The sequence below is a fragment of the Rhizomucor pusillus genome, assembly GCF_041956525.1.
Source record: "Rhizomucor pusillus strain CBS 183.67 unplaced genomic scaffold VTP01scaffold_16, whole genome shotgun sequence".
In the NCBI taxonomy this organism is placed as follows: domain Eukaryota; kingdom Fungi; phylum Mucoromycota; class Mucoromycetes; order Mucorales; family Lichtheimiaceae; genus Rhizomucor; species Rhizomucor pusillus.
In genome coordinates this window covers 49,520-76,058 of record NW_027192158.1, presented here as the reverse complement: position 1 = coordinate 76,058, position 26,539 = coordinate 49,520, and the positions used below count along the sequence as shown (strand labels likewise).

General features: G+C 46.0%; 12 protein-coding genes across 12 annotated transcripts; 6 read left to right on the top strand and 6 right to left on the bottom strand.

The window, feature by feature from the left end:
- Positions 1–57: 57 nt before the first annotated feature.
- VTP01DRAFT_3267 (uncharacterized protein) lies at positions 58–3,284 on the bottom strand (the record flags this gene model as incomplete). The annotated part of the gene is made up of 13 exons (XM_069381819.1): positions 58–145; positions 213–384; positions 440–557; positions 616–822; positions 880–1,155; positions 1,214–1,294; positions 1,349–1,552; positions 1,617–1,901; positions 1,967–2,179; positions 2,242–2,664; positions 2,720–2,955; positions 3,019–3,097; positions 3,162–3,284. 13 exons carry the CDS (start codon positions 3,282–3,284, stop codon positions 58–60), a joined length of 2,505 nt encoding a protein of 834 aa, XP_069236425.1.
- Positions 3,285–4,432: 1,148 nt separating this feature from the next.
- VTP01DRAFT_3266 (uncharacterized protein) lies at positions 4,433–5,811 on the top strand (the record flags this gene model as incomplete). Its single annotated transcript, XM_069381818.1, has 7 exons — positions 4,433–4,618; positions 4,688–4,734; positions 4,803–4,908; positions 4,965–5,043; positions 5,103–5,258; positions 5,313–5,560; positions 5,626–5,811. 7 exons carry the CDS (start codon positions 4,433–4,435, stop codon positions 5,809–5,811), a joined length of 1,008 nt encoding a protein of 335 aa, XP_069236424.1.
- A 206-nt stretch (positions 5,812–6,017) lies between these two features.
- On the bottom strand, positions 6,018–7,907 carry VTP01DRAFT_3265 (uncharacterized protein; the record flags this gene model as incomplete). The annotated part of the gene is made up of 4 exons (XM_069381817.1): positions 6,018–6,397; positions 6,453–6,646; positions 6,716–7,254; positions 7,587–7,907. The coding sequence occupies 4 exons, from the start codon at positions 7,905–7,907 to the stop codon at positions 6,018–6,020; spliced, it is 1,434 nt and encodes a 477-aa protein (XP_069236423.1).
- Positions 7,908–10,047: 2,140 nt separating this feature from the next.
- Positions 10,048–10,462, top strand: VTP01DRAFT_3264 (uncharacterized protein; the record flags this gene model as incomplete). Its single annotated transcript, XM_069381816.1, has 3 exons — positions 10,048–10,055; positions 10,118–10,148; positions 10,244–10,462. The coding sequence occupies 3 exons, from the start codon at positions 10,048–10,050 to the stop codon at positions 10,460–10,462; spliced, it is 258 nt and encodes an 85-aa protein (XP_069236422.1).
- An 856-nt stretch (positions 10,463–11,318) lies between these two features.
- Positions 11,319–11,752, bottom strand: VTP01DRAFT_3263 (uncharacterized protein; the record flags this gene model as incomplete). The annotated part of the gene is made up of 2 exons (XM_069381815.1): positions 11,319–11,639; positions 11,702–11,752. 2 exons carry the CDS (start codon positions 11,750–11,752, stop codon positions 11,319–11,321), a joined length of 372 nt encoding a protein of 123 aa, XP_069236421.1.
- Positions 11,753–13,211: 1,459 nt separating this feature from the next.
- VTP01DRAFT_3262 (uncharacterized protein) lies at positions 13,212–13,568 on the top strand (the record flags this gene model as incomplete). The annotated part of the gene is made up of 2 exons (XM_069381814.1): positions 13,212–13,308; positions 13,369–13,568. The coding sequence occupies 2 exons, from the start codon at positions 13,212–13,214 to the stop codon at positions 13,566–13,568; spliced, it is 297 nt and encodes a 98-aa protein (XP_069236420.1).
- A 317-nt stretch (positions 13,569–13,885) lies between these two features.
- VTP01DRAFT_3261 (uncharacterized protein) lies at positions 13,886–18,711 on the bottom strand (the record flags this gene model as incomplete). The annotated part of the gene is made up of 13 exons (XM_069381813.1): positions 13,886–13,944; positions 14,001–14,309; positions 14,364–14,910; positions 14,972–15,567; positions 15,629–15,912; positions 15,977–16,037; positions 16,088–16,192; positions 16,248–16,368; positions 16,437–17,506; positions 17,576–17,596; positions 17,670–17,802; positions 17,859–18,485; positions 18,550–18,711. 13 exons carry the CDS (start codon positions 18,709–18,711, stop codon positions 13,886–13,888), a joined length of 4,095 nt encoding a protein of 1,364 aa, XP_069236419.1.
- A 318-nt stretch (positions 18,712–19,029) lies between these two features.
- On the top strand, positions 19,030–19,817 carry VTP01DRAFT_3260 (uncharacterized protein; the record flags this gene model as incomplete). Its single annotated transcript, XM_069381812.1, has 2 exons — positions 19,030–19,406; positions 19,478–19,817. 2 exons carry the CDS (start codon positions 19,030–19,032, stop codon positions 19,815–19,817), a joined length of 717 nt encoding a protein of 238 aa, XP_069236418.1.
- Positions 19,818–19,973: 156 nt separating this feature from the next.
- VTP01DRAFT_3259 (uncharacterized protein) lies at positions 19,974–21,832 on the top strand (the record flags this gene model as incomplete). Its single annotated transcript, XM_069381810.1, has 7 exons — positions 19,974–20,022; positions 20,094–20,195; positions 20,252–20,471; positions 20,531–21,306; positions 21,374–21,565; positions 21,629–21,735; positions 21,800–21,832. The coding sequence occupies 7 exons, from the start codon at positions 19,974–19,976 to the stop codon at positions 21,830–21,832; spliced, it is 1,479 nt and encodes a 492-aa protein (XP_069236417.1).
- Positions 21,833–22,196: 364 nt separating this feature from the next.
- On the top strand, positions 22,197–22,886 carry VTP01DRAFT_3258 (uncharacterized protein; the record flags this gene model as incomplete). The annotated part of the gene is made up of 1 exon (XM_069381809.1): positions 22,197–22,886. One exon carries the CDS (start codon positions 22,197–22,199, stop codon positions 22,884–22,886), a length of 690 nt encoding a protein of 229 aa, XP_069236416.1.
- Positions 22,887–23,112: 226 nt separating this feature from the next.
- On the bottom strand, positions 23,113–24,297 carry VTP01DRAFT_3257 (uncharacterized protein; the record flags this gene model as incomplete). The annotated part of the gene is made up of 3 exons (XM_069381808.1): positions 23,113–23,617; positions 23,729–23,876; positions 23,943–24,297. 3 exons carry the CDS (start codon positions 24,295–24,297, stop codon positions 23,113–23,115), a joined length of 1,008 nt encoding a protein of 335 aa, XP_069236415.1.
- A 382-nt stretch (positions 24,298–24,679) lies between these two features.
- Positions 24,680–25,880, bottom strand: VTP01DRAFT_3256 (uncharacterized protein; the record flags this gene model as incomplete). The annotated part of the gene is made up of 3 exons (XM_069381807.1): positions 24,680–25,072; positions 25,144–25,779; positions 25,845–25,880. 3 exons carry the CDS (start codon positions 25,878–25,880, stop codon positions 24,680–24,682), a joined length of 1,065 nt encoding a protein of 354 aa, XP_069236414.1.
- Between the last annotated feature and the right edge of the window lie 659 nt (positions 25,881–26,539).

The window sequence follows — 26,539 nt, the reverse complement described above, 5'->3', positions numbered from 1 at the left end:
TTTTCTTCTTATCTTCGGGTGGAGAAAGAAGAGAGATAATATAGCGCAGTTCTTTATTTACTCTGAGTCTTCCAAGACAGTAGCAAAGGTAAATGGTTCAAATTTGTAACCATCACCGTTGTAGAACTTGTCATCGAATTCGACCCTGAAAGATGTAGCTGTGTTAGAAGACATATCTTATATTTTAAAAGCCAATGCGGAAGCTGACGTACCAGTGAAGACGCAAGGCGTGCAAGAAGGCAGATAGACCTTCCATACCGAGCAGGATGAAAATAGTCAAAGAGAACCACATTGCGAATCCAATAAAAAGGCCAATGACGAGGATCGGTCCAGTGAATGAGAACCAAAGTTTAATTGTCATATCCCAGAGCACGCTTGACAATTCTAATTTGTTGTAAATTTAGTGCAAAGTTTCCACACTATCAAATAGGTTACTTACGAGCATGGGCGAGTGACAAGGCCCACAAACGGAGGTAGGAGGCAGTGTTGGAGATACAGCTGAGACAGAATTCGATGGTATGGATTGTCTGATGGATCATTACTTCACCGAAGTCAAACTATAAGCAAATCATCGAGTAAGTGATCCATTTAAGTGATTAAACCACTAGTATATACCTCTTCTTCACCGTCTTCATCGTCATCTACAGCCTCAGAACTTCTGGCGTGGCCGTTATGTTCTTCATCGTGGGCTACATTCTCATCACCAGCAATTGATTCATAGTGATGCTTGCTGGCTTGCGCCTTGAGGTAGTAAGGCTTTGCCAACCACATCCATGGCACAGCAATGATGGCAACTGCTAACAAGAACGCTTGCAAAGGACCCTAAATTGGAAGTTAGTAACATCAAATCAACAAGTAAATATAGGTTAGCGTACTTGCCTGTCCAGGGAAGAGCTGTTCCTCAGGATTGACTGTGCCCGGAGAAAGGAACATGAAAATAAGCATGTTCAGCAGGTTGGGAGGCGCATTGTAAATATGGTTGCCATTCTCATCCAGAGCCCACCAATCGATAGACCACTTGTAAAGGATACAAAAAACGAGATAGCCAAAGATACATTCCATGAAGAGGACCTGAGGCAATGTCTCCAACCAGACAAACATCTTCTTGCCATAGTAGACATGGTTGAAAATGTTGAGGATAATGGCAAACGACATCTAAAACGGGATCCAGTTAGCGAAATTTTCAGAAAATATGATTCAGTAGTAGTCTTACATGAATCACACCAATAATGATGGCTTGCTTCATCTTGTAAGAGTTGGTAAACAGAAGGAAGTTCTCTGAGCCGTGCCAAGCCTATGGAGCCTAGTGAGTATATATCCTGCATGATGGATGTATCAATCGACTTACAGGGTCGAGACCGAATGGGTAAACGTGGCCATTGGGAATGGCCTCAACGGTATCATTAGAGCTATAATTTGTGGGCCAATTGAAACCGCTCTTGAAGACATGCAAGGATAAGGAGAACATATCATTGTACATGGCACCCGTGAATATGGAGAAGAGACCCATCATGAGCATCATGTAACGGCCGCTGAAGAACATACTAAAGATCTTAACCGCACGTCAGTACTGCTAATATTCTCGCTCTTCCCCTCGTGAACGCATTTACACGTACCTCTCCCTTGTTCTGCGACAGTTTCTTCTCATTCAAAACGAGGTACAGTGCAAAGAGGAACATGAGGAAACCGTGACCGATATCGCCGAACATGATAGCGAAAAGGAAGGGGAAACTGACAACGGTAAAGAGGCCAGGATTGACTTCACGATAACGCGCCATACCATAGGAATCAATGAGACCCTGGAAGCCAGAGGTAAACTTGTTGGTACGATGGTACGTAGGAGGTGTTTTCTTTGTAGAGAGTTTTGTCAAAATTGAAGGCAAGTTTGTGCCAGAAGATTCCTATTCACAGAGCACATCGTTAGTTCGCGGATGGAATTCAATGGCTGCGATAATTCACAACTTACTGTAGCATTTTTCAACGCATGTTGAACAATAGGTATATCGTCTGTAGGGCACCAGCCTTCAGCTATCAAGCACTTGCGGTTGACATCGTAGTTGAAGAGGTTCATGGTATGATAGATGGCCTTCTCCTTGCGAACTATTGTGGTCCATGAAGTAAGGTTCTCGGCAATCTTCAACAACTCGGCACGACGAGTTTGGGTGGTGGTAGAAAGAACCTAAGAAAAAGAAATTGTGAGAATGGATTGTGTAGTGCAAACATTGATAGTTATCATCGTACATTGTTCAAATCTTCGATCTGACCGGTAACTTCCAACAGCACATCGCGACGCTTGTCTGCGGAATTGTCGACGGTGTACAAGGTAGCACCCAAGCTCTCAGAAATCTTTCTAATCTTATTGATGATTTCTCGACCGTGAGCAAAGATTGCAAACACATTCTTATCGACAACTTCGTCGGAATCTGGATCAACGATAGGTTCATCAATCTCTGCCGAGTTCATGTACAAGTTGCCTCGAAGAGAGCGCCACAAGACACGCTCGAATGTCTGCATGCGAGAACGGGAGATGACACCAGTCACATAACCGAGACTAACGCGGTTCGTGTCTTGATATGCCTGCTGCTCAACATCATGTTCCAAAAGTGGAGCTGACGCGTCCGCTTCGTCAATTGAGGTTCGTATCGTATCCTGTCTCGATTCAGCCTAACACACTCGGTTTAGGAATGACAAGTTGCCATCATCGAAACTGTCACCGTACCTGCTCAAAGAAAGCTGCAGATTCGCGCAAGACATGTCTGAGTTCGGTGAGCTGCAAGTAACGACGCTGCAGGCGCTCGTAAGAGCTGTTCATTTGAAGGATACGTGTTTCGTGTTCCTTTAGCTTTTCCTCGAGGTCATCGATCTCCTGGGCCGAGCGTGCGCGGGAGCTGTAGGCAGCTGCGGTGAGCGGGCGTATAGGAATTTCAGCCTTTTCAATTTGTGTCTGAAAGAAGCCTAAAACGCCGTCAGGGCTCCTAGTGTTTCAGAATTTAAGCAGACTCGTAAATATATACATACGGCAGCAACGTTCCATTTCATCCAAACGTCGAATCTCGGACACGAATGCTCTTTGGAAAGCATTGACTTCTGGATTGAGCTGTGCAATTGTACCGGGTTGAGTGGGGTCAAGGTTTCAAATGCTTCAATGCGCAGAACCTTACATCTCTAAACTGGATCTTGCCAACCTCACCCAACTCGGCAACGCAAGGCTGCGCTACCTCGGCGGGTATGTACAGTTGGACAAGTGACATCTCTTCCGAACGGAAGAGCGAACCTGACGCCATGACGAATGAGGTTTATGGGCCAAGAAGTGTCAAAGGACAAAGGAGTATAGCGTTTGAAGCGAGAGCCCGAAATTTAGGCCTGCTTTGGACCCCCGACGTCCCTGCCTGAATCCTCGTCATATCGGTTGATTGTATTACTGAGTTTTACTGCTCTTTTGCAGCAATGAACAGTGTTCCCCGAATGCTTCTCAACGCGCGATAGACGCTAGAGGTACAGGATCAAATTACAGGGAAATGATATATCCAAAGCTTTCACTCCTGCCTAGTCAAGCTTTGAAGTTGGAATATGTACATCCTTATCTTCATGGCAACCACCAAAGTATCGATCGATATGCTACATATATCCAAACAAACACTTGTTTTTGAAGGAATTGAAAGTTATCATCAGAACAGACCTTTCAGAACTCACGTCTAAATATACTATCTCGGTGGGTGATGGAGATTTCGTACCTTCAGCATCATCATATCATAGATCTACTGTAAAACGAGGGGTATTGTAGAATGAGCATACAATCCTGTATTTTTTCGACGTATTCGTCATGAGCTTGATCTTCCTGATAACAAAATTAGGCATAGTTTTGGAAAATACTTATCGGCTCCCAAGCAAGTTGATCTATTCACCGAGACAGTTGTCAAACATCTTCTGTGCATATTTCTACAAAGCAGCCTAAAGGGATAGTTCAATATGCTGGATTCGGTTGCTATGGAAAGGTTATAATAGATTGCAAACTTTCTTCCTTACAAGTTTCAGCTGTTCAAATGCGAATGACAGAATGAGAAGTTGGTTATGCTGGGAAGCACACCGGATCAAGACCAGAACCTTGTCGGGAATTTTAAGGTCACCAACCTCCCGCGAATCTGGCTTGATTTTCATGAACAGACAGAGCAAAAGGGGAAGGCAAAAAGGAATAGCAAAATTGATGAAGTTCAGAAGTTAAAGTGTATGGCAAGATCCGGGAGTACATACCTCGAAGAAGCCTTGACGAAAAGGTACGCATCAAGGTAACCTGTCCATAATGATACTAGATTGAACCTTTATTTGACCGAAAATGTTTTCCCGCGCGCAGTCTTGTCCCGCCATTTTAAAAGCAGTTTCGCATACCATTCCCTTTTGTCTTTCATTTCTCACCGGTATTCTGCATCCTAATATGACCACTAGTCCACGCGCGTTGATGATAGGTGCCCTCGAGTTTGCTACGGAGGAACTCAAGGAACTCTCGCAAAAGTTTCAGATCGAAAATGTCCAGTCCCGGACACGTCAGGAGTTCTTTGACGACTGCAAAGGACGATACAAGGATGTCACGATCGCTGCTCTGACAAGCGACGCAGCTGCTGTAAGCTATCGTTACTTGGTGCTGGATTCTTTTTTACATGAGTTGTTGAATTGCGGATGCTTTTTTTAGATCTATGGTCCAATTGATAAGGAATTCATTGACAATCTTCCCAAAGGGTAAGCACAGAATGGACGAAAACAAATGTCAAAAGAGAAGAAGGCGCTTGAACGAATATGCCACGCAGGGTAAAGTTCCTTGTATGGGGCGCAGCTGGCTACAACAACGTTGATGTTGATGCATGCGCAGCTAGAAACATCTATGTGTCTCACACGCCTGGAGCGGTGGATTATGCAAGTATACCCAGTCTTCTTGATCTGTAACAGCTTTAACTAATATACATATTTAGGCCACTGCAGATGTTGCAGTATCGTTGATCCTGAATGCTTGCAGAAATGCAAGCATGGCCGAACGCAACTTGCGCCAAGGTAAATGGTGGAAGTAATAACCCTGTAAACAAAATACATCTAACCCAAACTATTGTTAGGACGATTTAGAGACGGTGTACCTATGGGAACCGACCCCGAAGGCAAAGTTCTCGGTATTCTCGGTATGGGCGGTATAGGAAAAGCTGTAGCAAAACGCATGCTCGGATTTGATATGAAGATCCAGTACCACAACCGCAGTCGACTCGATGCAGAAGGTAAAGGGATCTGTAAAGTGTTTGAAATCTATGTTGCTTACATACCACTCGTAGTTGAAAATCAATTTAATGCTACCTACGTTGATTTTGAGACATTACTCCGGACCTCTGATATTTTGTTTGTCAGTGTACCGTTGAGCAAAGCTACGTATCATTTGCTGGATACGCCGCAGTTTTCAATGATGAAGAAAGGGGCTATTTTGGTGAACACTGCGCGCGGAGCAGTCATCCGCGAAAGTGCACTTGTGCGTGCGCTGGAATCCGGAAAACTTCTTGCAGTCGGATTAGATGTCTTTGAAGAGGTATACAAATATATATATACCGTTTTCGGAAACAGAAAACAATGGTCTTAGCTATCTGTATATAGGAACCCGAGGTTCATCCTGGTCTATTGACTCATCCTCGTGCCGTTCTGTTGCCGCACATCGGCACGTACACTGCTGAAACGACTCACAAAATGGAACTGGTCGTTTTGCAAAACTTGGCAGCTGCCTTGTCTCAGAACACTCTAGTCAACCCGATCCCTGAGCACAAGCAGTTTTTGGCTAAATAGACCGTCGATGTGATGATGGAGAATAAAATTAATGATTGCTTGGTCGTTTATGGTACATCTGTCCATGTCTACGGGATGATGAATGTTACATGCAAAATGCAAAATATACAAGCGGTAATGGATAATAATAAGGAGGAAGGGAGGGAGTAAAGTAATGAAGAAAACAAGTTAGTAATGATGGAAGATATAAGGAGGAGTATAGGAAATTATACAAAAGCAGGAGAAGAGAAACCTGCTCTTCCGGCAGCGTCTTGTTGGACAAAAACATTTGTACTAGGTCGCTGATCCACTGGAGCCAACTCCTTGTACGGGCGTTTAGGTGGCGGAAATGGGCCTTCAATGATGAGAAACGCTATTTGTGCCAGCGCTCGAACTATGTGTTTATCGTCGCAACAGGCCTTGTTGGCAGAAATCGAGTCTGCTGTGTCTACTAGTTGCACAGGTGGTGGGGGCGGCGGCTGTGGCCTCGGGCTTGGAGTCACGTACTCATTCTTGACAGATTTTATCCAAGGGTGGAAAAGGACAAGGTCAATAGATGCTCGTGCGGGTTCAGGGGCAATCATTCTCCTCAGTAGATCCTTGACATCTAAATATAGTAATTTAGACTCTCTGAGCCTTACTTCCCGGAGCAGCTAACGTACCGTCAGACAAATGCTGAGGGATACTAAATTCAGCGTGGAGCATCTTCTTGAACAGTTTCCGGTCGTTTAGCGCCGAGAAGGGGTATTTGCCGACGAGCATTCTATACAGGGAAATGCCCAATCCCCAAACAACTGTCAAATTTGTATCGAAAGCACCGCGTACCGACCACTCCGGTGGAATGTATTGACCATTTCTGTAAAGGGTAATTTACAGTGAGATTGAGGAGGCGTAGACCTTCGTAAACTGCCAAAGTAGTACTTACGCTCTAGATCTATGCTTTTCTTGTTTGCCATTCGTGTTAAAGATGATGAATTGGACGTTATCTTGCGCGTCAAAGAGCAATTCGACTTGCTTTGGTAACTCGGTCTTTTGTTGATTCAATGCACGGTGTGCAGACTGAATCATGGCAATAAACTGCCGGCGGCACTTGTGTTCGTCACCAATGAGGGATGAGTCGAACTGAGGTTCAAGTTTAGTTTGCTGATTATGCCACAGAGATGGTAGTTGATAGGAGATAGCGGATGATGAAGTGGTGGTAGTTGTAGCGGTGGAAGCAGCAGAGTTGTTATCGTCCGATAACTGCGTTTGGTTGCTGTGCGCGGATAATCGCTTTTGGCGTTCGCCGACGCCGCCGTCGTCAGTTTGCCACGAAAGAGGACGCGATCGAGACACGGAAGAATCGGTCATGGCTAAATCGCTTTCTTCTTCAAAGATGGTATATAAGTTTCGAGCTTGACGTTCGTCAATCGAACCCGCCGACTGCCGAGACGATGATGAAAGAAAGCGTGGTGCAATGCCACCCTTTTGAGATTAAAAAGAAAGAAATAGCTTGTCAGCACATGTTTATGTAACAACTAGCCTATGCCCCGAACCCCGATCTCGGAAAGGGTAACCCGTAAACATGGTGGTGGAAGACAAGGAAAGAAATAAGGGGGCGTTTGAAAAATGGCAGAACAATTTATGCCACGTGTAGAAAAGACATAAACAAAGACGCAAAAAGGAATGCTGCAATAGATCAGCTGGAGGATGCATTTGCCCGCCACCACCAAGGTCTTCCCCCCCCCCCGACGATGATATTGTTCGCCACCACTCCATGCCTTTCCCTTCTCGTCGAGAACTGAAAACAAACTTACTTCAAAGGTCGGGATGATACCGGCCGCGCGTGAACGCCGACTGGAGGTGGTTCGTCCGAGGGTCGGTGCAATCCCACGTTGGGTGTTTGATGAAGCGACAAAAGGCAAAGGAGGCTCGTGCGGAGAGAGGGATCGCCAGTCTCGCGAAGATGATGATGTTGCTGATTTTGGAGATGCTGATGACGATGATGTTTTCCGTCTCAGACGGCGCCACCAAGTTTTTACTGTATCTTTTAGCTGCAATCGATTGGAATGTTTATCGTCGTCGTTGTTGTCCTTATTTTTTTGCTGTGGATGTGTTCCGAGCAAAAACCGGGGCATAGTCCGCGGCCATCAAACGTGTTATGCAACAGTCAGCTCGTACAGCACACCCGCACGCACAATTTACAGTGGGGAAAAAATAGGAGGGAGGACGACAAGTATTTTTATCGCACCAAAGGAGTAAAGCGAAAGTGAGAAAGAAGAAGTGGAAGAAGAACAACAAGGTTTCAAACACGGACTTGGCTTTTTCACATTTCCTAAGAGAAGGTTCCTATATCCTCGCTCGTTTTCATCCACGCGAGCTAAGTTTACAAATGAGGTAATTGCCCAACCCAATTTATAGCCAACTGTGTACGGCTACGACGAAACCTGCGCGCTTTCTGTCTCTCTCTATACATGTATATGCTGATCGATGTACTGCTGCTGACGCTGATGGGTATTCTGACATCCAGAAGCAAAGCCCTGCGCAGTTACCTGTGCCTTGCATTTGGCGCAGCTATTTTTTATTCTGTCCCCGTGGAGGCTCGAAATTCTTGTTTGGTGGCATTTTGTATCGATTCACTTGGAGATCCGAATTTAGAACCTCGTGTTGTACAAGGCCGAAGCACCTTCCCGCCTCCATCCCGGGAGGCTATCCCATCAACAAGGGGGTGACGACGACAATCATAGCCACGTTTTTTCGTCACGGTCGATCAAACTAAAGCACGCGTGTGATATATATTACCATGCAAAAAGTCTCCAGGCATCTGACAGCGTACTATCCATTCAACAAAGTTAGAGGATGCAACCTTCCATGATGAATAATACGGTAACTAGGGAGATCACATTTTTCCACTATCCTGTTCTCTTTGTGCATGTAATACCCGGACGGATTCCTGTTTCACTCTGTGAATTCTTTTTTTTTTCTTTTTTACGCCGAAACACTTGAGATTCGCCACTTGCAATGATGTTCCAGGGAAATCTCCCAACGTATCGATACACCTGCTAGATACTCCTATTCGCGCCCTCAGAACCTCCGTGACCTGTTCACTGATTGACGTTCTTGTTGAGCAGATCGGCGACTTGTTTTCTATTTTTTCCCTAAATTTTTATTTTTCGGACTGGGTGGTGGTCGTGCAACAAGTGTGTGCGTAGAAAAAGGCTAAATATTCACCACCTTTATTACAATATGATCGGCGTTTTGCCCCTGTGCTACATGGCCATACCGTGTATCCGTATAGACCACGCTTTTTTCGCCTAACTAAACGCCCACGATACATTTCGCCATGATCAAGCGAATGGTTTATCCGGCCCGGTCGTGACAAGTCCTCCCCTATTTTTACTTGTTGCCACCATGTGCGTTTTCCAAAACCGGTGAACATGAACAACTACTAGTTGCTGTTTACGGATGCAACGTGAAGCTCGTCGTCTCCCGATTTATTACTACGCTAACGCCACCGGTACGAGAGAAAGATCATTCACTTTTTACCGTTGAGGCCACGTTGCATAGAATACGCTCAGGCCGGAAGATAGGCGACAGTACCTCCAATTAGTGTTCCATATTGAGTAAGCGAATAGATTTTGCCAACTATAAAAGCTGGGATGTTGCATTTAGCCAGGCAGTAGTGCCAAGAAGAGATAATAATGAGCAAAAACATCCTATCACAGGTACCCGATTCCTTTTAGATGCAGTGCATAGATATCTTTTCAGATTTCGCAAGATATCAGCTAGCTTTGAATTTCCTCTTTGCATATGCCTGTTTTCATCTATGACTGCCATCCAGCATTACCTGGAGGACTATTTACATATTTAAACTGGAGGTACGATGAGGAGATGAAAAGCAAGAGACTTCTACTTCCATGATCCTAAGTACAGAAATGCCACAAAACTTCGACATTGCTGCGCGGAAAATGAAAACAATTTTACTAAGTATACATCATCAGTTTTTTGCTAGGCAAACTTCCCTCCTTGAAGAACAGATACGAGCAGTGCCAGATTGGTAAGTGCATTTTAGGCCCCGACGACGCTGGCGGAAACGACGTCACAATTTGAGCCGGCGCCCTAGTCGACGGAAAACACCTTTTCAATATTCACCCCCTGCTTTGAAACTTGAATCAATAAGGTAGACCATGCGCCGACAAGGCCACCGTCAACTGTTTGTACTAACTTGCAACTACCATTTGAAAAGAAAACATGGGTGGCACTGGCGGTAAAACTTACATGGGCTGGTACGTTTTCGCTTTCTTTTTACAATGTTGATGATCGTGTTTCGCTAACATGCTGGTGTTAGGTGGGGCAACTTGGGCGGCCCTACTCAACGTGTACGTTATTTTGGAGGAAATGCCATTCACATTTTGTGAATGAAGATGATCTTAGGGAAAAGGAGAGAGACTGACGGGTCTAATTTTTTAATTAGGGTGTCGTGACCTACATGCTCTCGCCTTTCGAACAGAAGCTCTTTGCTGGTGCTCTTCACAACGCCATTTTCAACACCTCTCGCCGTGTTATCTCTCAGGTTCCCTACGTCGGTGTCGCATTTGGTATCGGCTACGGTATCTTCACCTGGGCCAAGTCTCGACACGCTTACTTGACCTCCAAGGCCGGTCACGCTGCTGAAGGTGGTGATGAACACTAGATTGCTTTGTACAAAGAACAACAATAAAAACAACACCATATCATCTTAAAACTTGGGCCTCAATGCGGTTGATGATTCAGGGATCGCAAATAATTTCTCTTCATTGAGTGCAGTGTAAATTTCCACATTTCTAGGAATAATAGGAAAACCGCGTCTTTTCCTCGGATGTCGTTTGCATAAAGAGCAATTCTTTGTCTTACCCGTTCCCTTCGCTCCTTGTTCCATCCTTTTATGCCATTCAGCAATCTATCACAAGTAAATGATCTTAATGCCGAAAGTGCTAGCTTGTTGCAAAATTCTGGCGTAGTAATACGCGTACCTCAGAATATATCCATGATGACTGGTGACTTCAAAACGAAGTACTTGTCAGCATTCGAATATGAGTAAGGTACTCGGTGAATATCAAATATTCACGACATCTCGCATTGACATTCGTGAGCCAACCTCAATCTATCCAGCGCTATCATCAAGACACAGTACACAGCAATAGACATCTATATATAGCACGTTACCCGCTAAAGGCGATGGGGAGATAGATATGTTTAATGAATGCTGGATAGGATAGGATCGGAATGCTAGTAAAAACAGATTTTTGTGTTGTGAATGGGAAGGGAATAGGGTATTTTGAGTTATTTTTGAAAACATATATATATATATGAGCAGGAAGGGGAGTAGATGCTAGCTAAAGAACTGATGGATCAATTTTTTGGATGGTTATATGTATATATACAAAGCTGGGATGTTTTTTCATCATTTTCTTACGGGGAGAACGAGGGAAATGATAGTGGGAAAAGAATGCTGAAACGGGGGGTGTGGTGGTGATCGTGCAATGTGAATGATTTTCTTGTTGCGTCGTTTAAAAAGCCACGCCGTGCTGACTGCCATGGTTTTGAACAAAGTTGCCGACCGTTGTGGATTTGCGGCAGACGGAAGGCTGTCGTCTCGAGATTTGGATACCGTGTCTTCTGCGGTACAACGGGATCCAAGGATACGATGTGGATGGGGCAGGAGGCCGTTGCTGCTTGTTCCTGAGCAACATAAGGTTCTTCAAGTTGGGCGTGGCGCCGCGTGTACGCGCCGGGAGCTCGAACAACATCTGTTGCTGCGCCTGCTGCTGCGAAGGGATGGTAGCGTCCTTGTTCTTGCACGTTTCAGAGCAGTAGAGCTCAGAGTCATTCTACAAGATCAATCAGCGATCAGTGCCGAGATCGGTGCTAGATCAGTGATCAGAATATTTACCACATCACCGTCAATGCGGTTGTCACAAATGATGCACCACGACAAGTCCATTGTGTAAGGGAGAGCACAGAGAAGGAACTAAGTGAAAAGCTTGCGCGTGAATGCCCCGCTTTGCGGCTTTAAAAAAGGGCTAAACTGCCGCAGCTGCCGCTGTGTTTTCCCCGACAGTATACAACGCGAACTTGCTGGAATGTCGGAGAGACGTAAAGAAAAGGCAAAAATCTGATCTCTCTCCGTGCACACACGCTGAAAGCGCGCTCGTCGCTGCATCGCTGTCGTCATGACAACCTGTACTTATATTCCCTGTAGGTGACCCGCGGATGCGTGCATCTCATTTCGCTTTTCTGCATTGAGAAGCGGCGGCGACGCGCTTCGCAGCAGCAGCAGCAGCAGCAGCAGAACGTTTAAATTTATACATGTACGTACGTAACTAGAACAAACATCAATTCGTCGTGTCAATCTTCAGGGCACGAGGCACCAGGGATGTGGGAGGAACCGGAAGCACGCTTTATTCCTTTTGACGTATTCCGGTTATAGCTTAGCGGGTTGCTTGATGTCTGCACGGCGGATTGTTGCTTTGTTGATAGTCTCTGATACCAACTGTTTATTCTAAAAAAATACATAAATGGGCCATATAATGTTTTTCCCACTACCGCCTGTCAACAAGTACCACGATCGGGGGAGCAGAATGTTCTCGTGGTCTCATCGTCGTCGTCGTTACCATCTTTATGCCAACCCCCCGTCAAAAGAGAAGTTCCAGCCTACTAGAAATCGGTCGATTATTGCATAAATGTTATTATTCTCATGTGGTGCAACGAAAAATTGGGTCGCTTTTTTTGGAAGCACATGTGCCCAAAGACCCCCAACTGGCCCGCTGCTGCAGGTGGGCGCGATTGTACCCAGAAACGGAAGTTGCTTTCGAGGTCGCATAGAATATGGAAATGAACGTGATGCTGGCTTAGCATCGTCCAAAGAGACACAAAGTCATTGAACCCGTTTACCAGTGTCAAGAAGAGTGTTACCTCTCTCCTTTCGTTTTTGCTGTTTTAAGCATGGGCGTCTAACCGAGAATGAGAACGCCCGATTTGATGCAGAGTATAATACTTTATCTACTATCAATATATCAGATCGATGCACTCCTTAGTTGCCTAAAAGAGAAAAGTGAGAGGGACGATGAGCTCAACAAGAAGGTGAACATTGGCAACATTGCAAAGAAAATACGCGATCCGTTGTCACTTTCCATCCCAATAAGGAGCGTTTGATTGATTGCATGGAAGTTACAGAAAATTTACAAGAGATCCCATGTTTGTTTAATGAGCGGATGCTCTGTTTGGGGGGAGGGGGAAGGAAAAGGGAGGACAGCAAGGGAAAGCACAGACAAACTGTGCTTCCGCGGAATCCGGAACGAAAAAAAAAGTATAAAAGAAACTACGAGTAAGCTTGTTAGTCCTTTCTTTTTAGACAACCTGTCTTTCCTTTGAGCGTCTTCTATTTTTTTCACTTTGTACTCATGGCATCCGTTGAAAAGAAAAGCAACAACAATATGAAGCGTGTGCAATTTTCCTGCCACGTTGAGCATGTCAGCACTTTTGCCAACGAAGAATACGGTAAAGATCTCATGTTTAGGCTTCTTGAATACAAACAGATCTTAATTCTTGTTGATGCAGACCGAACAGCTCAGGAAGTTGCCAGACTCACTTACCACGACATGCTGGAACTGCTCACACTGAAGTCGGAATGGCGACGACAAATGGAATCGATGCTTGCTGACCGTCGTCGAAAGGAACAAAGCAGCAATTCTGAGGATAATAACAACGATGAACTCGAAACCGTCATTTCCCCCGCACAGCACGAAATTTGTGCGTAACCATCCCAGCAGCCTAGCCTTTTCTTCTCAACTCATCCTCCTCCTAACATAATCTATCGTACATATCTCTCGCGCACACATTCTCTCGGCTCAGGCCTATATCTACTACGACCTTGCTCTCACAACCGACCCCGCCGCTTTCTTGTATACACCTTTCTCTCTCTTGTTCAGCTATATCTTTTCTCTCTCTATCTTCCACAGCACACCACAGCAAACCACCATCAAAATTTTGCATCCTTTTCATAATTGTACATTTTCTTCCTTTCTTTCTTTCTTTCTTGTCTTGTCTTTCTATTTATAGTTCGTCTATAATACCCTTATAAACCGTCGCTGCTTATCAACGCAATCATCGTCTGTACCACCTTGCTTGATGACACTGTTGAAAGGAAACTGAGCATGAGCCCGCGCACCATTTCAGGGCTGTAAACTTACCATCCACGCTTGGATCTTGGATCTTGATATCAAGCTCCGCAAGCAACAATCGCTTAAGCTGATTGACGAGTACGCCGATGCGCGCCCATGCACGCAATTTAATCCATCCGTCTTGGCCCACTTGAAGACCGCGCCCAAAATGGTCAACATCAACCTTGCCGCCAAAAAATAGTATAGCGTATGCAGGTACTTCTGTGCCATCTCGGATGAACGTTTTGGAGGTGGTCATGCGCGAAAAGTATGTCAAGAATAATGAATTATAGCTGTTGTTGTTGAACAAAATCGATGATGGATGCAAAAATACTCGGCCTAGAACCTTTTTGTTTAATACCTGTACATATACGCAGCCGTGTTTAGTATTACCTTCATCCTTTACGTAATATTTAATTTCGCGTGCGTCCTTTTCTCTTTCAACTGTACCGGCAAGGACCTTGTCGTACTTGGTGTCTGGCATCTTGATCTTGGCAACGTTTGGATTCAGTCCCCCAAAAATGATGCTCTTTATGAGATTAAAGTTGTCAGAGTTGACATTGAAATGCTCGTTGCTTTGGCGGTTGTAGAACCCGATCTCAGCCAGAGCATCTGCATATTGTCGTCGCAACGATTGGATTTCTAGGAGTGTTGGCAGGGACAGGAAATTCTCTTCGCAGAACTGCCGCGCCTCTCGCATGCCTTTGCCTTCGCGGATCTGCTGCCATTTTTCAAACGCCTTCATATCCGTCAACCAGTCGCTCTTGCCTAGCGAGAACCGTTCTCGGCATTGCCGAGCCTCCTCGCGTTTATCCATCGGGGAGGTAAAGGGGCTCTTGAGGGACATGATGGCCGCTATGGTCAGCACCGGTTCTAGACAACGGAATATCGAACCTAGCAGCAGCATTTTGCCAATCCGCAAATCGGCAGGGATAGATGCCTACATTATAGTCAATAGATCAAGTAATACAATGAATACAAACAACAAACATGTATTTTACCATGTGTTTGCCCAACGGTGTCAGCTCGCCAGACTTGCCGTCCTGGATAGCCTCCACTGCCTGCAGTGTGTTTATCGCATTCTCCAACGCTTTCGTCGATGGCGGATCAATAGCCTTGCCCAAGAAAGCTCTTACGTCCTGCTCGCCCATGGCCTTGACTTGGAGACACAGTTGCTCCAACGGTGTTCGTAATATCTCCGGCATCTGCTGCGGGCTCATCTTGTTTGCTTCCGTATCTCGCATGAACAGTTTGAAACATTGTCCAGGTCTCGTACGGCCTGCACGACCACGTCGCTGCTTGCATGATGCTCGCGAAGCCCAGGTTTCAACGAGATGCATCATATTCGTTGCGCTGTCGTACTGAGTCTCCTTGACTCGCCCGCAATCAATGACATAGACAACGCCATCGATGGTGATGGATGTTTCTGCCACGTTAGTTGCAACAACTATCTTGAAGACATTGCGTGGAACCGGCTTAAACACTTGTGTTTGCTCCTGAGGGGAAAGGTTTGCATGCAGGGGAAGGATTTCATAGTCTTCAGATCGACCAAGGACAGACTGCATGGTTTCTATGCAACGTCGGATCTCCATGGCGCCTGAGAGAAACTGTAGTTAGAAAAACACCAATATTCCTCCATCAACGCTGGAAATATTTACCTGGCATGAATATAAGAATAGCTGGCTGAGCACCATTCTCGAGCTTCAAAGTATCCATTGTCACGATATGTCTCACCGTGTGCGCAACAAGATCGTAATCAATACTTAACTGGTTGCGGTATCGGGATAGAGTGCGAACTGTTTGTTCGTCGAAGCCTGCTTCCAGCAGCTTGATCTGCCACTGGGCCCATTCTCCTCCTGTACTTTCCTTGTCCTCCCGATCTCGATTCGGCGTAGGCATCCGGGATACAAACTTTGTCATGCTTACAATGTCCTCCAGGTAACTATGTGGTAAAAATACAGAAGTTATATAGGGCTGCCTATCGCGCGCGCTGTATCCATCCTTACAAGTCCTGAACTGGATGAGTAAATCCTGGAATCTCAATACACGGTGCACCGCCAAAGTATTCTGTATATTTATAAGTATGAAGTTTTTAATTTTACTTGGTTCACACTTGCCTGAGAATAACTGTTGATTGATTGTTGCACTCATCAGTACGACCTTGAGATCTTTGCGTTTTCCAAGCAGTCGCTTCAAAAGAATCAGCAAGAAGTCGCTGTCGACTGCCCGATAACATTTAGTATTACATTGGACATAAAAATTCACGGCGATAAATACCAGATCTTTCATGGACTTCATCCACCATGACGTGACTGATACCCTCCAAGTTTGGATCGGAATGGAGCCGTCGCAGCAGCACACCGGTTGTGACGAACTGTAGCCTTGTATCCGCCGAAGCCTTTATCGTTGAAAAGTGTCAACTTTCGATCCCACAATTTCTTTTTGCTTATTTCTGATTCTACTTGCCTTGGTTTCACCACGGACAGCATAACCAACACTCTTGCCAATCGGCTCGCAACGCTCTGCAGCAACTCGTTCTGCAACGCCGATAGCAGCCACTTTGCGCGGTTGCGTACAAACAATGTTGCAGTTCTCTCCCCGTTCAAGTTCGATCTCTTGGTCAAGGATAAACTGCGGTACTTGGGTAGTTTTACCACAGCCAGTCTCACCGCTAACAATAGTGATCTGGTTCCTGGATACCGCTTTCAAAATTTCGCGTTTGAATGCATCGGCTGGCAAACGTGCGCGGCTTTCTTTAAACGGCGCGTATTCGTCCGAGGCATGCAGTTGCTGCAAAGCTTCTTTGAGTTCCTTGGAGTTGCCCCGTTTCTTTGTCTCCCAAGCAGGTCGCCCTTGCTGTGCCTTTCGTTTCTTGTTCGTCGAAGGTAGCGTTACCAGGTTCGCGATACCTTCAGTGACATCGTGCAGCTTTGGTGGGTTAGCAATCATTTGATCGATGTTCTCCTGCAGCCACTCGGCACACATGTATATCATGGGCATGCCCAGATTGTTCTCGGCTTCGACAACGACTCCCTTGATAATGGATAATTTAATGTATGCTGGTAATTCGTCGCACTGCACGGCAAAGATTGGCACCGTGTGAGGGTATTGCGATTGGGTAGGTATGATAATCTTCAGTGTAATGTCTGAGGAGATTTGCTGCGACGAGATCCGTATAGAGTAATGTTGTCTATCATTTTGTGATTCTTCAGATACTATTTGGAATCTCGAGCCGTAGATGGATTCGAGTGCAACCACTTCCTCTTGACGAGTAGTCTCCAGTTCGGATGCATCAATTTTCTCCTCTTTTTCTGATGGCATCTCTTGGTTTCCATGCACCAAGCGCCACTGCATCACTTCGAGCGCTTTCAGATCATTATCATTGCATTGCTCCATAGCTTCCTGACAGATCTTTACAGAATAGCCTACACTTGTCAGTTTCTTGATCATCCAGTCTCGACCTAGCGACTGTGTCGTGTGCGAAATCGTGGTCATTGTAGGATTGTATCCCGCATGCATGAAGGCGGGCGGCAGATCTAAGGTTGTCCACGATTTAGCAAAAATGATTATTACTTCCTGCCCAATTTTCTCGTCAAACTTATTACCATCTTCAGGTACATGCAGACCTAGACAAGAAAATAGCGAAAAAATAAATGCCTGCTTTTTTTCATGAAGATAAATCACTGTGCAAAAACTTACACAGCCAATCCAAAGCAGTCGCAGTGCTATCGCAGTACTCCATGGCCTCTTCAACGTGAGATGGTCGAAAGCCCATATCAACGAGACCCTCTTTGATTTCTTGCAATTCCTCTGGTGGAATATCCTCAGTTCTCTATATCTTGATTTTTTAGCAATCCAGAGGAGCAGATATTGTTGATATTTTACTACCTTTTGATAGATAACATTCGAGTTCTTGATAACTTGTTCTACCAATTCTCTGTTGTCCGTACTCATATGGACAACCGGCAGACTCTCCCAATACTTTAAGGTCCTTTCATCCACAGCTTTTGGTCTAGTCGACGTCGTCTTTTGCGTACTATTCTTGGTATTTGAGCTTTGCGGAAGCGGGACGGCGGCGCTGGCGTGTTCCTTGACGGGTCGTTTATCGGCAGTTGTAGCTTTTGGCTGAGGAGGCTGTGCGGCAAATGGATCTGGTGCATACTGCCACGCATTATTTTTAGTCTTATATGTTTCAAACTGGTGCCAGTAATCCCTGAACTGAGGTGGGAGCACTCGGTGCATCGGCATATGTGAATTGACACGGTGCAGCGCAAACGTGGCTGCTAAGTGACGCGCCTCAAGCGCTGTCGGTAAGGCGCATTCGTTCGGAGGTCGCAAATGCAAGGTCTGTATCTGTGCTGTCTTTTTGTTGCGCTTGCCTAGCTGAACGGTGCCGATAAATCCATTTTTAGTCTTTGACATATCGAAGGTCGGTTTCTCCCAACCCTGCTTTTGACAATGCTCGTGCAGTAAAGATACGGGCGTCTTTCCCGTCCAATCTCCAAATATGGATTTCTACAAAGCAGGCAGGCAAGTTTAAATGTGTTATATATATCTTTAGAGGAAGTTGCTGCAATACCTTCTCGGACTGCTGTTCCTGATCGTTGTTGCCTGCATCGCGTTTGCCGCTGCTTCCTGCATTGCCGCTCTTGACTATATTCCTCTTTGGATTCTTCTTCGCCGGTGCAGGATCGGGTGCCGGCGAGGCGTTTGACTTTGATTTCGCCTTCTTTGGTGCCATCGATCAGAATCAGGCACCTTGGAGATCTTGGAGCGGAGAAGCTTATTCACTTTGGCAACCGCGCTTAGTGTGCTGCAATTTACTCACTCAGGATTTTTTAGAGAATTGTCAACGGACTAGCCCCATATTTTCCAATTATTTATGTACGTAGAGAGAATATACTAAGGAAGGACTTTGTAACATGATATCTAAGTGTAATTGTGTTTCCAATGCTCTAAAGGTTACATTGAGGGCACCACTTTGATAGCAGAAGGACGCACTCCGACAACAAGCTTCCTTTGCGGGTCGACCAAAGAAGAAAACGACGGCTAGCTCAGAATGACCATCTATAACTTGTACATCTTCGACCGCCATTGCCAATGCATATACTATCAGAAATGGACGCATAAAACTCCAAACACGGCTTCGCACAGCAACAGTATCAGTCAAACGGGGAGCATTGCGCCAGGAACGACAACTAGCGGCAGCAGCCGTTTCGGCGGCCTGACAACGTCGTCGTCGCGTTTCTCGACATCAAGTCCTGACGTGTCGAATCCGGACAAGAGCAGCAGCAACGCGACGACGCGTGCTGGCGAGACACAGCCTACTGTCAGCGGCATGGCTGCAGGCAGCGTTATTTCGATTGAAGAAGAGGCAAAATTGGTATACGGTGTAATTTACTCTTTACGAAACTTTGTACGCAAGTTGAGTGGAAGGTAGGTAAATTGCAATGGTGGGACGCCTCAGGGTAGGAGAGAAAAAATTGACTCGGGAATAATGTATATAGCCAAGATGGCTTCATATCATACCGCACATCGACTTACCGTCTGCATTACTACGAGACACCCACGGGACTAAAATTTGTCATGAATTCGGACGTCAACACGGAATCCCTGCGACCCGTGCTAAAACAGATCTATGTACAACTTTACGTTGAATTCGTGGTCAAGAACGGTCTGATGCGCTTCGAGGATACGCGGTGGGAAGTTACACCAGGTCTTTTGCCAACCGATCAAGATGGGTCAAACCCACCGAAAACTGCACCGTTGCCGGCTGGCAATATTTCCAATGAGCTGTTTCGCATCGCTGTCGACCGGTTCATTCGAAGTTTACCGTTTTTTGAATAGACGTAATCTGTGCGTGAAACAGTATTAAAAACGCGAACAACGGACCTAAAATGTTTCTTGTCTTTCTATCTTTCACACATACATAACTTCTCCCCTTCCCTCACTCGTTATAACTTTTTCTACTTTTTCACGCCGTATACATATATAAAACAGGACATGTCGTATATCACAGACTATACCACTCCAGACGGTTTCAATTTGAAGTGTACGTTACAATTAATAGACAAAGCTGGGTGGAGAGATTAAACTTAGTTTGGCCGCGACAACGGACGACAGTGCAGACTGGACTTTTCATCAACAACGAGTTTGTTGGTGGTTCTGAAACGATCGATGTTCTTGATCCCTCCACGGAAAAATTGATAACGTCGGTTCAAGCTGGTATGGAAAGATACAAGATTCAACGACAGCCTTGTTAATATAATAGAGTTGTACAGGTGGGGCCGAGGAGATCGATCTGGCCGTCAAGGCCGCGCACGAAGCGTTCCACAATGTCTGGCGTTATACAAGTGCTCAGAAGCGAGGAAAGCTCTTGTACAAACTGGCAGAACTCGTCGAGCGCGACGCAGACGAACTGGCACACATTGAAGCGTTGGATATCGGCAAGCCTCTCGCCACCGCTCGGTCATTTGACGTGGCAATGATTCCAGAATACATGTAAGAGCAATATAGTCTGGCGTTGCACACGAGATTGATCACACAATACGCGTTTGCAGGCGATACTACGCAGGATGGTGTGACAAGATTCACGGCAAAGTTGTGGATACCGAGGGCACACTCACGTACATCCGTCACGAGCCGTTTGGCGTATGTGGAGGCATCATCCCGTGGAACGTGCCTCTCATCATGTTCGCCATGAAAGTCGCGCCTGCGTTGGCGACAGGCAACGTGATTGTCATCAAACCCTCGGAGATAGGACCTTTGTCTTCGATCAAGATGGCCGCGCTTATCAAGGAAGCAGGCTTTCCTCCCGGCGTCGTGAATGTTGTTACAGGATACGGTGCCACCGCCGGCGACGCGCTCGCAAGACACCCTCTTGTGCGCAAGATTGCATTCACCGGCAGCGGAGCGGTGGGCCGTCTCGTCATGAAGGCTGCAGCCGAGACCAACTTGAAAAAAGTAACACTGGAACTCGGCGGCAAGTCGCCAAACATCTTCTTTGACGACATTTCCGATCTCGATAAGGCCGTTTCTTGGGCTTACAAGGCTATCTATATGAACGCAGGCCAGATTTGTCTCGCAGGAAGCCGCATCTACGTGCAAGAAGGTATCTACGACAAATTTCTCGAAAAGTTCAAGCAGCTTGTGCTTGCAGCCAAAGTCGGCAGTCCCTGGGACGACGGCGTCATCCAGGGTCCCCAGATTTCCCAAAAGCAGATGGAGCGTGTGCTGGAATACATTGATGTTGGCAAAAAGGAAGGCGCTACTTGTTTGCTGGGCGGCAATCGTCATGGAAATCAGGGATACTTTATTGAGCCTACAGTTTTCACGGGTAAAAAGGAAGAAAAGGTATCGATATGTAAACTGAAGAAAAATATCTAATCGATGTCGCGACCTAGACGTTTCGCCTGATATGCGAATCATGAAAGAGGAGATCTTTGGTCCCGTTGCTGCTATTTCCAAATTCAACGACATTGACGAGGTCGTGAAAGAAGCCAACGACACAGAGTATGGTTTGGCTGCTGGCGTGTTCACATCCAATGTAAAGACAGCCATCGAAGTATCCAACAAACTGGAATCTGGCGCCGTCTGTGAGTATTCACAATCCTTCACTCAGGAAGCAGAGCTGCATGCTTATGGATATCACGATGTAGGGGTCAACCATTATCTATCTGCCGACGTATATGCTCCGTTTGGCGGCTACAAGCAGAGTGGCATAGGCCGCGAGAACAGCGAGTATTCGCTCCAGGAATATTACCAAGCACGTAAAATAATTATCTTTCTTCATAATGTATACATATTGACTTGGATTTTCCATGCTTTAGATCAAGACAGTCAAAATCAACCTCAAGAACTAGCTTATTGCTGCTCGTTTAATATTGATGATGTTTGGCAAGATCATTGTATTTTTATTCCCAACCCCTTCGAATCTAGGATATTCTCATGTATGGATAATCAGAAGGGATTGCGCGTGCCTTTGATAAAAAAAAGTATATGGTTACATGTTATATATCTTAATACAGTCGCATTCAAGGCAAGTGTATGCTACATGTAGATGATAAAGCGTGCCAGGGAAGTAGCATTGCAATCCAACAATTCGGGCCGTAGTAGCCCTGGCAAATCACTTAACCCGTAATGATCGCATTCGTGTAACTCTGCGGGTAAAAACAATGCGGAAAGCAACGCTGCTCACCACGATAAGTCTTTTTTTCGTTGGCAATCATGATTCCGTCCATTTCGGAGAGTTTCCTCAAGAGCAAAAATGCGCAGCAACTTGAAGAGTATTTCCGTGGCCTCGTTGACGAGGGTCAAGATCTTGAAGCCAAGTCGAGCGAGTGGCCGACGGTGCAACGCAACGGAGCAGTGACAACGCGGCGTAAGCCCAAAGAAGACAGCGATGGTGGACACAGGTTTGTGCAGCGCAGCAGCAAACATACGGACGTTACATACGACCAGCTGCGACGGTACCTTTTTGTGGACCATTCTTTCAATGAGGTCAAGTACGTTGAGCTTATGATGGAAGCTAAACGGCTATTTGCCCTCGACTACCCGCACGGCGAAGCAGGCGTGTACCGACTGGGATACAAGGCGACGGTAGCATCAAGCCGCGAGTTTGTTGAGCTGGTCTTGACGCATGAGGATAGAGACAAAGATGGGAAACGGTACTTTATGGTGGTCTCAAAACCAGTCGAGCCTCAAGATTTACCGGCGCGGCCGAGCTTTGTGCGTGGCTCGTACGAGTCATGGGAAATTGTGCGCGAGAAGGATGATGGAACAGTAGAATGGGTCTGCATACAGCATTCGAGTTCTGGAGGTTGGGTACCCAAAGTCATGAGCGACTGGGTGGTTATTAAGGAATTCCACAAGGACGTTGAAGCATTGATTAAATATGTCAAGTCTCAACAGAAATAATAGATAAATGAGCTATCAGTATACCATCTTGTACAATAACCTCTCCTCCCCTTCTTTTGTATAAATCCTTCTTGTATTAGCAGTTACTATTGCCTCTAGTTGATAAGAGCAGACAAAGCGTAGCTGACTTTGCATTTAGTAGTAGTAAATGTGGTTTATTTTAGAATGCCTATTATTACATTTTACATGATGTATACATGAGAAAGCTTCAATGCAAAAATTATTTCTATCGTGTAAACTCATACAATCGGTACCGAACCATGCCTTCCTCTTCGAGTTTCTCAAGCTCGGTGACTCTACGCGTAAGCAATCCCAACCTTTCCATTCCTTGTTCGAATCGCTCGACTTCAGCCCAGTGGGTCGGGCGCAAGGGTATCATGAAATAGAATTCATTTTCCATGAGTTTGTTGACTGCTATCGGGAGATACTCGGCGTGCTCCATCTCATACAGCAAGTCGCTGGCTACCACGACGTCAAACGTGCGACCTTTCCACACCGGGTCTTCGTCGCGTGCAACTTCTATAAAATCCAACTTTTGCACGGTTGCTCGCGACTCGTTCAGCTGCACATTAATCGCTGCGTTTTTCAAAACTGATTCGTGATAGTCGGTCATTATCACTTGCGCCGCTCCCAGTTTATCGCATGCTAGTCCGACAAGGCCCGTGCCCGTAGCCAGTTCAAGGATATGCCGATTCGTGATATCAGGTATCAAGTTTTGCTGGATAAGCTTCCTAATACAAGGATGAAAAAAAAAGAGGAGGTAACGTTAAGTATGCCGCACACTGTATACATACATATTCAAAACTCTCGTTTCTTTTTTGACCGTAAAAAAGGCAACCTACTTTGTTAGCAACGGTGCCGATCCCCATGTTTTGAACCCGATATCATTCCCAATGTAGCTAGGCTCGTGGATCCTGATTTGGTGTTCGCAACGAACGCCATTTGGATCAAGGTATGGAAAATGCCACGTGCGCGTGATGGGTCCTGCGGCTTTTCTCTTCCATGTAAGACCCATTATTGCGGATTACAAGACAACCGGGGACAGCAGTAACTTACCACCTCTTCCGGAAAGGTGGGCCAAGAGCCTAGCAGCCGTCTCCATCCGTTCCTCGCCCACATCCCCGAGCTTGCCTGCGACGGTCCTGACAAGCAGATTTCTTGCAATCTGGTTCGCCCGCACCACATCTTGCGGCCGGACTCTGTAGGTATCCTCTTCCTTGTCTTCCTCGTGACCATCCTGGAGCTCAATATTGGTGTACCGATCATAAGACCATTGTATCAGCCGTTCCAGAAGATCATAGACTGCATCAATGCTCTCCAAAAGCTTATTATCGTTGTCAGCGGTTTTGGCACACGCAAACGTCTGCTGCACTTGCATGTGCAATGTATCTAGCATCTGGTGGGGAAGCATTGCGCGAAGCAACCACCAGCAGCCCTGCCGGAATGGGGTAAAGGGAAAAAAGACGGGTGGGGGAAGGGAAAAGCGAGGAAGGATGGAAAAGAAACAATTGGAAGAAAAAAACGGATCGGTGGCGGCGGAAGGAGGGCTGTTTTGGGAAGTGCGCACCTCTTGGAAGTATTTCGTTTGCTGAATGAATGAAGCGGAGTCATTTGCTCGTTGCGATTGGTCAAGTCGACGATGCCAGCTTTTTTCGGAACATTGGGCCTGACGATGAACTCTATCAATCTTTCAAGCAAGAAACAATAAAATAGAAGAAAAGGACAATGAGAATTATGGATTGCTTTGTTGTGCGAATTGCAAGATTACAGTATAGAGTAGTAATCTGCGTTTTTTATTTCTGTAGCAATCGAAGCACTGGGGATGGCGGGGGAGAAGGAGTGAACCAACGGTGTGCTTGGATATCTGCGAGTGTTAATCGATCGGCTGGTGATTTGGCAAGCATGCCGCGCAGTAAATGCATGCATTCCGGTGAAGTATGTGCTGTCGGCCGTGCAAAGCTGCCATACAGGACCTGGAACTTGTCTGCGAACGGCGCCTTTCCAAAGAGCATATTGTACAAAAGCACACCCAATGCCCACACCTCTGCCGGTTCGGCTAAATACGATTGCTGCTGGAAGATTTCCGGTGCGGCGTAAGTGACGGTACCGAAAAATCGGTCGACTTTGGCTTTGCTGGACTCCTTTTCCTTTGAGTAGACGGTGGAACCGAAATCAGTTACTTTGACCTAAATAAAATAGATAGCTTAGTAAAGTATTTGCCATTGTTGATGCGTGATCGTTGATAAGGACTGCTTACATTGAAATGCTCATCGACTAGAATGTTCTCGTCCTTGATATCCCGGTGGAAGAAACCTCGCTCAGCCATATGTTGAACACAACTGACGACCTGCGCCATTATCTTGCGAGCGATATCTTCGCTGAGACGACCGTGATGCTCGATGCAATCGAAAAGGTCACGACTTGTGTGCCCGTTTGCCGGTGCTGTCCACGGCGTCCCATGTAATTCTGTCACGAGATAATACAGGTTCCTGTCCTCGTCGTAATCCAGTAACCGGATAGCATTGGGGTGGTCCAGCTGCGCAAGCACGTAGGCTTCCATGGGAATCATCCGACCGAACCAGCGGTCTTGCACCATTTGCGTCTTGATCTTGTTCTTGAATACAAACTTGACTGCAACAGGTTGGTGCGTGCGGATGTCATGCGCCTCGGCAACCAGTCCGTATCCGCCTTGTCCAAGAATATCTTTGATGACATACCGATTCAGAAACGACGTCCGAAGCGTCTTCTGCTGGAGTAGACACAATAGTCTTTTCAGCTGCGCATTGTCGCTGCGAAGTCCGTATGGAAGGAAAGGCGATCGGCTGCTACTATTGCTGCTGCTGTTGTTGGTACTTCTTGGTCTTTGGCACACCGGAGTGACAGGTAGCTGCGGCTATGCATTGCAACGTTAGCAAACTCCTCTCTCCCTGGAATTCTTTTTCTAACTGTTCCGCTTACAGCGACAGAATGTGTTGTTGATGATATTGATGCCATTGTGCAAACTGGATGTATATAAACCGATGAAAGCTATGCTGTGTAGCAAATGGTGGTGTTGTTGGTCGAATGCAGTGTGATGGGGGAAATAAAGGAAATGAACGATAAGAACAAAGGAAGAAGAAGAAGGGAAAAAGATAGGAGGGCTCGGGATGCTATTTGAATGGGGATTAATGTGTGAATAGCCTTACCTTATATCTGTAGGGACCGAGGATATCATGCCCCCATTCATGTGTGTAAGCACACCGTCTTTTCGTTTTTATCGTTACGTGGTGCGCCTGCCGACGTATCTTCCATCGATGCGCATGGGGTCCGATGAATGGGAGCTGGTGGTGGTAGTGCGGCAGGCCGCAGATGCATAACGCTGCAAAAGTTGCTTGACGTTTTTTGCTTGTTTTATCAGCAAGCCAATTATGAGTCTAGACACGCTCACAAGATAGTTCATGGTACCCTTCTGACCCATGATCCTGTTTCTCTGCCTACACGTAGAAAGATCTGGAGATTGCACAACCCTTGATTGACTCAGTCCCGATGAAATCATCGTTTACAATTTGTAATACATGCTTCGCAGTATAAATGCTCTGATTGTTCCTGGCTAACTCCCTCTTCTATGTAGATCATTACATGATTACGCTAGATAGCCATATGCAAAACGTAGC